Source organism: Balaenoptera physalus (assembly GCF_965194825.1).
Source record: "Balaenoptera physalus genome assembly, chromosome: 18".
In the NCBI taxonomy this organism is placed as follows: Eukaryota; Metazoa; Chordata; class Mammalia; order Artiodactyla; family Balaenopteridae; genus Balaenoptera; species Balaenoptera physalus.
This window is the reverse complement of record NC_138899.1, coordinates 64,806,364-64,817,699: the sequence shown is the minus strand read 5'-3', so window position 1 is coordinate 64,817,699 and position 11,336 is coordinate 64,806,364. Positions and strand designations below refer to the sequence as shown.

The 11,336-nt window shown below is 38.7% G+C and overlaps 2 protein-coding genes across 6 annotated transcripts in view; both read right to left on the bottom strand.

Annotated features, from left to right (window-relative positions):
• RNASEH2B (ribonuclease H2 subunit B) overlaps positions 1 to 11,336 on the bottom strand; it is a 117,197-nt gene that overhangs the window by 72,317 nt on the left and 33,544 nt on the right. The window lies entirely within an intron of this gene.
• The window catches only part of LOC309647286 (ribonuclease H2 subunit B-like), a 789,004-nt gene continuing 777,741 nt past the window's right edge, over positions 74 to 11,336 (bottom strand). For 4 of the 5 annotated variants that reach the window (XM_082434520.1, XM_082434521.1, XM_082434519.1 and 1 more), the window contains one exon: positions 75 to 848. In XM_082434520.1, the coding sequence (XP_082290646.1) occupies positions 730 to 848 (119 nt within the window). In that variant the 3' untranslated portion in view covers positions 75 to 729. Of the gene's footprint in view, positions 849 to 11,336 lie in introns of all 5 variants that reach the window. The other variant, XM_082434522.1, reaches the window with a different exon arrangement.

Here is an 11,336-nt window from a genome sequence, read left to right as displayed (position 1 = left end):
AACTTTGTCATCCATAGATCTGGTCTGGCGAGATTCTTTATCACAGTGAAAGTATGCAATATCCTTAGACCAGTAGCTTTTTTGTTTTTTCCTTTACTATACCCATAATAAGAAATACACAGCAACCCAATACCCCAAACCATATATAAATATGTTTCATACAGTCATACTTAATACTTGCCCATACTCTGTGCTATCTTTTAATACATCCTATCCTATTCTATTCCATTCCATTCCAAGAGAAATATTGATTGTGATCCACTAAATCGATTTGAAAAACACTGCCCAAGACCTTATATTAGGTCTAATTCTTAGGATCACTAAGATACAGGGTTTGCCTGGAAGATGACCTCTCTTCAGCATCCAGACACTAAGCCTGAATCCCATCTGCCTGGTCCCCTGTGGGTCATGCGTGAGCAACGTCGACCTCTGAGACGCCTGTAGGACTGACAGCATCAAGCGCACGTAGCCCTGGTATTACCTGGCTTGAAAGACTCAAGTCTACACCAACAAATAGCAAGAACTTCTTCATTCACTGGTGAGGACCACAGGGAAACGGGGATGCAGGTCAAAGCAACACATCAAGCTAAGTCCAAAAATACATGAATTAGGGAGAATGAAAAGCCAAAGATTCTTCTCCCACTTGGAGGTCTTTGTACAGCCTCTCTCTTGTAGTTCGATGTTCAAGATGGTCTTTGGGGTCAGGCTTACGACCTTCTCTAAATATGTTTAAAAAGGAGCATTAAACTCTTTCTGCCACAAGGCATTGGAGAGGTACTGTACCTTTTTTTCCAGCCATTTTAATGTCTTCTCTTTGCTGTACTTGTAATATTTCTTCTTGTCTATTTCTGGATTAAATTAAAAGAAAAAAAAAAGAGTGCAGTGGATTAAACAAAAAATAAACTCGTAAGTTTATATCGTATACAAGATAAGAGTTTTAAAATATTTCAGGGAATTCCCTGTCAGCCCAGTGGTTAGGATTCTGCTTTTACTGCGAGGGCCTGGGTTCAATCTCTAGTTGGTGAACTAAGGTCCCATAAGCCGTGAGGCGTGGTCAAAAAAAATAAAATAAAATATTTCCTAATATTTTACACTTTTGAAAAACTCAATTTATAACCCTGGGAGCATACGTGAGACTTTAAAAAAAATCCCTAAACAGAACTGGGGTACCTCAGATCTCAACCAACTATTAAATGAGTGGGAATTTAAGAAAATTATCAAATTATAAAACTGTTTTTATCACAAGAAGAAATTTTTTTTCTCTTCTTTTTATTGTATCTATACGAGATGGTGGATGTTAACTAAATCTACTGATAGTCATTTCAAAATATATGTAAATCAAACTATCATTTTGTACAACTTAAACCTACACAGTGATATATGTCAATTATTTCTCAATAAAACTGAAAACAATTCTACAAATAAATCTGGAGGAAAGGTAATTTTTTAATTGAAGTATAACTGACATACAATATCATATTAAGTTTCAGGTGTAGTGATTTGATATTTATACACATTCTGAAATGGTCACCACAATAAATCTAGTCATCGTCTCAAAAGGTAATTTTTAAAACTCAGCAAATTAACATACCGAGCAATCTTAATTTTTCTGAATAATTTTAAGCTCACCTCAATGTTTTCAATGACAGACTCCTTTTCTAAAATAAAAATGGAAACCCCAAGAAAGAAAATTGAAGCTAAGTGCAGGTTCCTACGAAGTTCATTGCATACATTCAGGAAAAGAATCTTGTTAATTATTTAGTGCTGTTCTGGTGGGATCAGTGGAGAAAGAAGAAAAGATATATCTATCTTTTAATGTATTACCAATATAGCCATAGCTACTTCAAGGGAATTTAGATTTATGATAGGCTCAATCTGGCCCTTTATGGGGATAAAAGTTTCATCTCATATAAATTATACTTCCTCTCCTCACAATCCAGCTAGCTTTATGTAATCTAACGGCTTAATGTCATACATGGCATATGATATTAAGCCGTTATTTCCTTGGTAACACTTCATTCACAGGGTTTCTTGCTTTCTGTGCAGTCAGCAGACGCAGCTCTTCCACTCCGGCCTCCAGCCTCCGTGCAGGAGTTACCTTCGTGACCACTGGAATTCCCATGGCCAGATGCAAACTCACCACATGTGACTCTGCTAGAATTACGTAGAATGACGCTTTCTCTTTCCTCATGATCATGGTGGGAAACGGAAACTGCTTGTTCAGGGGTGGTTTTCAGCAATCTGTTAAACTGCTTGAAGTTTCACTAAACGGTTGGTATGGGGAGGGGCTGGCCTGAGCTCTTGCACATTTCCTCCCCATTTCAGCCTGTGGTCGTCAACACTGTGGGCAATAAGAGGTGGATGGAGTGGGTGCTGGACCTTTGCACCCATCTCCTCAGGACGCGTCACTGGAATAATGAAAATGAGGGACCATTGCAAACGGCATTGCCCGAAGTTTGAGAATTCCAAGGCGCAATGCCTGCTCTCCTGGAGCCAAGACTGCTTGGCAAACAGCGTGCTGTGGAACCAAGGCAGATGAGGCTAGACTCAGCCTCCCTGGAGGTGACATAATATTTCTTTGTACAAAAATAGGGGGAATTCTAAGAGCATACAGCAATCACTTAGTACATGTACGCTGCTGAATGAGTCTCAGACGTTCTGATCATTGCCTGAGACAATCTCCATAGAGGCTCAGTGGTCAGGTCTCTCCCAGAAATCCCACCTTGACTCTGCCACTCACTTGTCTCTTGCCTCTACCTCCACATTTCCTGAAAGGACATTCTACAATCTGCCATAGCTTTCCTCCCTCTCGTTCACTCTCTGAGCCCCTTGCAGGCCCCTCCTTTCCCTCTGGAAATGCTGGTTCAGAAGAAGTGGAGACCAGGCTATGAGCCGTACTGCTGGGGCTCCTACACCCCCAGTGCACGATGTCACCTCGGGAAGTCACCTATTGAATGAGGTGATGGCACAACATCTGGCACACAGCAAATACTTAGTATTAGTTACGAAAAAATTAAATTATAACTTGTTAATGATAATAACATCAGAATCTAATGTATAGTCAGGCCTGTGCTAAGTTCTTCATACACATTTTCTCATTGAATGCTCAGAATGAATCTCAGGTAAAAACTACTATTTGTCCCCGTCTTAAAAAATTAGGTTTGAGTGAAATTAAATAAATTGTCCAAAGTCACTGAGCTGGTAAACAGGAGCACTGGATTCCTTCCCAACCTGACTTCAAAGCTGTGCATCTGGTGTTCATTTTACTGAGATCAATTAGTCCTCACACCCCTCAGTACTTCCGACCCTATTCCTTATGGGAAAAGACTCTCCGCCATGGTCCTATACAACCTTTCTCTTGGTCTTTCTGCATCTCTAATGGTTTTTCCTCTGACTCTTTTCCGGCTCCACTGCCTCCTCCTTGGACGCCAACTTGTATCTCTCTCTGGGCGTGACTTCATCCTGTCTTAGCAAGACTAAACCCATCCAGGAAGCCCAGGGGCCCGAGCCGAGGCTCTGTGTGTCATCTTCCTCCCAAATCACCCTCCTGGTCGCCCAGGCTCGAGTCACTCCTGCCTTGCTTCCCACTGGATTCCGTGGGAGACAGGAACATTATCTTGTAGAGAACAACGAGGGAGGAAAAAGCAAGACAAACAAACAAAAAACCCCCAAAACAAACTGTGTCTGAAATCAGGAGGCTTAGCTTCTTGTGCTGGATCAGTTCTACTTCATTTTTTTTAAAAAACAACTGTATTTAGGAATAATGTTCGTATGATTAACACACCCATTTTCGGTGTACAATTTGAGGAGTATGGCCAAATGTCTACATACAGTCATGTAACCACCAGCCCAAAAAGTTCCCCTGAGCTTACAGTCAATTCTCTCATCCCTATCCAGACCTCAGGTAACCACTGATCTGCTATGATTACAGAATTGTTTTTGCTTTATTCTAGAACATCATAGGAATGGAATCATACAGTAAGTACCTTTTTGTGACCCTCTTCTTTTGCTCAGCATAATTTCTGTGAGATTCTTCCATTTTGCTGCAGCTAGCAATAGCTCTTTCCTTTGTATTATGGAGTAGTATCCTGTGTATGGATATCCCGTGTTTTGTATACCCACTCACCTACTGAAGGGCATTTAGGTTGTTTCCAGTTTTGGGCTATTTTGAAAAAGTTGCTCTGAACGTTCTTGCACAAATCTTTGTATGGACATATGTCTTCATAAGTCTTGGGCAAATACCTAGGAGTAGAATTACTGAGTCGTAAGAAATTGTCAAGTGGTTCGACCATTTTATGCTTCCACTAGCCAGGCAGGTGAGTTCCTGCTGTTCCATAACTTACTGGTAGTGTCTGTCTGTTTTATTTTAGCAACTCTGGTGGGTATCAGTGATATTTCCCTGTGGTTTTAATTAACATTTTTCTGGTGACTAATGATATTGAACATCTATTCATGTGCCTTATTCATAAATCTTGTGAAGTCTGTTCAAACCTTTTGCTGATTTTTCTACAGGGCCGGATATCATCTTATTATTGTGTTAAAAGAGTTCTTTATATATTTATATATATCTTTTATCAGATATATGTCATATAAATATTTTCTTCCAACTGTGGCTTGTCTTCTTTTTTTTTCTTAATGGTATCTTTCAAAGACCAAAAGATATTAATTTTAATGATATGTAATTTATAATTTTTTTGTATGGTTAGTAGTTTTTGTGTCCTATGAAATCTTTGCCAATCCTCAAGGTCACAAAGGTTTTCTTCTATGGCTTCTTCCAGAAATTCAAAAGTTTTCATTTTTGCATTTAAATTATTGATCCACTTCAAGTTAATTTTTCTGTATGACTCTGAGGTGAGAGTTAATGTTAATTGTTTTTCATATGGATATCCAATTTTTCCAGGTTATTTGTTGAAAAGATTATCCTTTCTCCCATTAAATTATCTTGACACCGTTGGGAAAAAAAAGATTGGCTACATAAATGTGGGTCCACTTCTGTTCTATTTGGTTCCATTTATCTATCTATTTAACCTTATACCAATGCCATAATTTCTTTATCATTGTAGCTTTACAGTAAGTCTTGAAATCAGGTTGTGTAAGTTCTCCAACTTTCTTCTTCTTTTTCAAAATTGTTTTGGCTACTGTAGATCCTTTGCACAGTCATATAAATTCTAGAATCAGCTTCTCAATTTCTACCAAAAAAAAAAGAGCCTGATAGACATTCCATTAACTCTATAGATTACTTTGGAGAGAATGGACATCTTAACAATATTAAGTCTTCTAATTCATGAACATGGTATATCTCTCTACTTATTTAATTCTTTAATTTCTCTGCAATGTTTTGTAATGTTCAGTGTACTGGTCTTGCATATTTTATGTTTCATTTATCCTTACAACTTCATGATTTTTTATATTATAAATGGTGTGCTTTTATTACACTGTCCAATTGTTCACTGCTAATATACAGAAATAGAATTAATTTTTCTATATTGACCTTATATCCTGAGAACTTATTAGTTCTAGTGATTTTTTTTTTTTTTGGTAAATTCTTTTGAGCTTTTTACATACATGACCATACTGTTTATGAAAAAAATAGCTTCACTATTTACTTTCTAATCTGCATAGCTTTTATTTATTTATTTATTGGCATGTGGGATCTTAGTTCCCTGACTAGGGATTGAACCCATGCCCCTGCACTGGAAGCATGGAGTCTTAACCACTGGACTGCCAGGGAAGTCCCAATTTTTTTCTTATCTTGTTGCAACTGCTAGGATTTCCACTAGCAGGATAAGGAGTTGACATCCTTATCTTGTACCAATCTTAGGGGAAAAGTGTGTTCAGTCTTTTACAATGAAGTATGATATTAGCTTAGGTTTGTCATGGATGTCCTTTACCAGAAGGAGGAAGCTCCTTCCTATCTCTGATTTGCTGAGAATTTATATTATGACTAAATTTTGTCAAATGTTTTTTTCTGCATCTATTGAGATGATCATAGTTTTTCTTTTGTAATGTATAAATATGGTGAATCATACTGATTGATTTTCTAATGTTCAACCAACTCTGCATTCTTATGATAAACCTCACTTGGTTATAATGTACCATCCTTTTTACATAGTTAATTTGCAAATATTTTTAAAGGATTTTTCCATCTATGATCATTAAGGGATACTAGATTAGTTTTCTTTTTGTAATAACTTTGATTTGGTATTGGGGCCATTCCAGTTTCATAAAATTAGTTGGGAAATATGCCTTCTTCATTTAATTTCTAAAAGAATTTGACTAAGTATCATTATTTCTTTGAGTATTATTTTTTTCTTAAAGTATGGTAGAATTCACCAGTGAAGCCAGCTGGGCCTGGAGTTTTTTTCCTAGGAAGTTTTTAAATTACAAATTTATTTCTAACTAAACATTCCCCTGGACAAGATGATCACTAAGAAGTATCAAGCTTGAATATCCCAAAATACTATACAAGGATGAAGTGCATAAACTACTGTTTAATTTTAAAATTTACAGATTTTGATAAGCAAGGTGGTTTAAAATATTCACGGAGGCCACAGATTACCCACAATTATGAAAAATACCATAACTTGTTCTATTGTGTCCTAAATTTAATATTTGCGAGTTTGTGAGTTAGATGACATGTGCACATGCTGGAAAGGTTTCTTTCCCTAATGTGTCTGGTGCCTATAAAACTGGTCTCAAACATCTGGAAAGACTGGGTTTACAAAATAAAGATGGAATAAAAAGGAGTCCACAATTAAATAACATGTTCAGCAATTGGGTAATCAGTTCACAAACTTGAATTTCCCTGATGTATTGTTGAACAAACTGCCTGGAGCAGATTTTCACATCTACTTTCTGAATGTTTTCCATCACTGAGAAACTCATATGGTCTCTTTTTTTTTTTCCTGCCTCCTGGGGATAGAAACTTGGCAACTGTGCTTGGGGTATTTTAATCAGGTAAGTTTTCCTGGCTCTTCCTGTTAATCACAATGGACAGCGCAGCACAGCTTTTGCTTGCAATATGAAACAGAGTGTTATACTCAAGATGAAGTTCATAACCCTTTATTAGTCCTTTCCCCTGTCATCTCTCCACTGAATGGGAGCTTTTTTGGCAAGAAGCATGCTGAGCCCCAGAGCTAGCAAACTGAGACACATCGTTTCCTTCACTAATAAAGCAGGCAGTGCTAACTAACTAAGGTCACCGCCATCATCATTCAGGGTGCAGACAACTGTGGCTGGGTTTATCCGGCAGGGAGAAGGAAAGGTTCTCATAAACCTAGCAGGCTTAACGAGATCTTCAATGCCACAGACTTTTGAGACAGCATCTGGAGTCCAATATCAAAATAGCTGGCTGGGGAATTTGAGCATTTCAGGTTTTTACTCTCCCTGCACAGTGCCTGTGGGGAGGATGGAATTGAAAAAACATCAACTTTCCTCTTTATCTCTGCTCCCTGTCACGGGTAGTACCTGACCACTCTTTAGCAGTCTTCTTTGTTTCTTATTTAAAAACCCTAGCAATAAAATACAGAGAATGGAACCAAATGCTAACTTAAAAACAGACAAAAATCTAAATTCAAACAAGCAGCCAGGACCCAAGGCAATCGCTAAAAGAGGTTGCCTGCAAAACAGAACGCTCACTGCCAGGATGAGAACTGTCTTTTCCTGAAGCTGTAGAAGTTCCCGCTGTCTCCTTTCCTGTCTCTCTCTTTGTCTCACGAAGAGAAATTGTTAATGGGATATACAAGACTAACAAAAAATTAAGTTTCTATTTTTACATGAGACAACACCTAAAAACTCTAACAGAGTCTCCTGGAAGTGTTACACAGTTGTAAGAAGGAAGAGAAAGAGTTGCCGTCAGACAGACATGGGTTCAAATCTTGATTTTACCACTTCAAGTTCTATGATGTTAGTCAATGTGCTTAAACTCTTTGAGCTTCAATTTCCTCATTTGTAAAAATTCAAGTTCTACTAACAATGAAAGGGAATTACTGCAAGAATTCAATAATATACGTAAAACAACAAGCATAGAGATGATATATAATAATTTGTTAATATATGGTAGACATTTTTATTATTATCTGATTATCTCCATTCTCCCACTTAAACCACTTGACTCTGTATTAATCAATGGACCATCAAATGTGCATTGTCACAAATGTGCATTGGTCACTTACTGTATACCTAGTACTTAAACATCAGCAAAGAATTTAAAATTTCTAGTTCACAAGCCTTAATGGTACAAACATTTATTGAGCACTTACTCTACACCCAGCACTCTCTGGGCACTGATTTACTTGTATTATTTCATTTAATTCCTGAAGCAACTCTTTGTGGTGGATAGTAGATACTATTAACTGCAATTCTTAAACAATGTTCATATGCTGGTAATTTAGAGATCTCAACACTCTAAAGGTAAGAGAAGGAAAGCTTTATTTTATGATTTAGAACAACTTTGCAGAGGACTAATTATAACATATGGCAGAATATGAGGGATACTCTTAACCCTTCAAACTCTTCATCTTACAGATCAAGGATGCTGAAAAGTTTGAATGATTTGCTCAAAACTATGTAGCAAATACATTCTTAATTTTCCTTGTAGGCTATCAAATCCTGTGATCAGATTACCAGATTGTTCCTAAAGAAATTCTTTCCCTGAAAGAGATATGAAGCAAAAATAACAAAACATTAACACTGGTTGATTATTGCGGTTGGAGACAAATATTTGTAGTTTTTTTCCTCTGAGTTTTTCTGTACCTTTAAATTTTTTGATTAAAAAAACTGCCTCCCCTGCCCATGTACTTTCATTTTCAAAGCAGTTATATCATCAACTTTTATACATGCCAGGTTTCTAAAAACCCTAGGCCTCAAATTTTTCTTTCTTTCCTTTTTAATGACAGTAAGGCAAAACAAAGTAATTTAGGTTAAATTTCACAGGGTAAAAGATGTATGCAATTCTCTAGAAGTCTTGGCAGTTCCTTCATAATTTAATTCTTCCCCTAATGAACTACATTCTGTAAATCTTAAAATAATGGAAGGTTCAAAAATAAAACAAAACAATACAAAAAAAATTTTTTTCTGGCCGTGCTGCGCAGCTTCCGGGATCTTAGTTCCCCGACCAGGGATTGAACCTGCACCCTCGGCAGTGAAAGCACGGAATCCTAACCACTGGACCGGCAGGGAATTCCCCCAAATTTTTTAAAAACAAGAAATAATAAGATCTCTAATGCCTCAACCTTCAAAAAGGCCTCTTCATCAAAACAGAAGCAATTCCACATCGCTTGCTTCACCCCTTGACGCAGAACACAAATATGTGAAATATTTTTCCTCATGTCATTTCTGTATACAAGGACAGCATACTAAGACAGACATCATTTTCCACAAAGATCCAAAGAGAAACACACAGTAGCTTGAAGTTTACAATTGGTTACTTAGAGCTGGTCAAACAAGACAAGTATAAGGCATTCACTTTCTATTACAGCAGAACTTCCAAAAGTTAGGCGATGCTGAGAAGTGAAAGAGATTAGGACAGGAGTTCAGATAATGATTCAACAGACGGTCAGGGGGTCAGTGAGCAAGGAGGAAGGAATGGAAGTGAGGGAAGCTCCTGCTTTGGAACACAGGCTGTACACTAACAAATGACAATGCTTTAATACTATTTCTGAATTTGGGCTGCTGGGTTTGGTTTCAGGTAACTGTTCTTATACAGCTATTGGAAGATTTTTGGATAATGAGTTAATCGTGTTGTCAGCTTCCATTAACTTGGCAAAATGAAAATGACTTGTAATTATTCCTCACTGCTTTAGCTTTCAGAAATGGCTATGAGCTACTTCATTTGTCACCCACAAAAAGATTACTGTCTCCTGCCAAGGTCAGCACCAGGGAGTGTCATTAATCGGGCTGCTTTGATGAAAACCTGGGCACCACATACCCCTCAGGCTCAAAACAGAGCTCTGTGTCTGGCCAAGTGTGAATTTAGTAGACCCTTCGAATGTGAAATGCAACGAATGAGGGTTTCCCTTTTTCCACCGTAAGCTTACACTTCTTGGAGTCACCACTTTCTTGGTCCTAGAAGAACTACCATAGTTGGCCAAACCATCTAGAACCCCAAATAACCGTAACTTACCAGCCCGCTGTTTCGGTTCTCACACTGTGTTTCCGTATTAACTCTAAAACTACTTGGATGATTTTTGGAGACACTGATTCTAAGTCTGAATGCTATTACAAACCTGTCAAAACACATTCACACACTGCCGCACTTCCTCCTCTCAAAATTCAGATGAATGCCTACAACTCATCTCTCTGTCACCCCTAGCCTGCTCCTCCCACCCATGTCCCCTGTCTCCAGGGGGCCACCTCTACCCATCCTGTGGGTCAAGGCACAAGCCCAGAAGCCATCCTTGACTCCTCCTTCTCTTGACCATCATCCAGTCAACACACGAGGTTGCTACTTCCTTCTGGTTCCACCTCCTAAGCTCAGGCGACCATCACCTCCCACCTGGACCACAGCAGCAGCCTCTGAGGACCGGACATTAGCTTCTCCACACAATAGCACTGCCCTACTTAAAACTTTGCTGACACTCCACTACCATTAGGTCAAGTCCAGACACATATAAGGCCCTTCACCACCTGAACCCTTGCCCAGCACTCTCCCCCGTTCTCTCCTTACTAACCTAAACACATCACTGAACTTCTTGGATCTTGCTAAGCATGACAAACTTTTCCATACATCCATGCTGCTACTCTGACTTTGCCTCCACTTAGAGGTTATTTCCCACAGGAAAGCAACACAATACCCCCCTACCCGCACTTCCCACCCTACCTAGGCCAGGTTATAAACCTGTCCTGTGCATCCCCACAAAACCCAGAGTTCACTTCCCTTATTCCCTACTGTCATTGCCCTACTTGTCATTTGTCTCCATCAGAGTAGAAGCAAAGTGAGGCAAAGGATAATATTTTATTTATAACTATCCCTAGAGCCTGGCTCTAGTGCTCAACATGTGCTTCTTAGTAGGTGCTCAATAAATGTTTCTTGAATCAATAAAGGCATAGATTTTATTCAATTTTACAAATGAGAAACTCGAGGCAGAAAGCAGTTGAGGCACTTACCTAAAGTCACAGCCTAGTTGAAAGAAGAGCTGAGACTAAAGCCTGAGTCTCGTGAATCCTGGCCCTGCAGGAAGACAGGCCCTCATATTTCACTGGTTCAAGTTTCGCAGACTGAACAAGCCAGTGCAAGAGAGGATGAATATTGACAAGTGGAAGCGAATCTGAACGACAGCTTCCCCTGTGACCCACACAGAATAAGCATCCCATTCCACAGGCCTTCAAGCCACTGC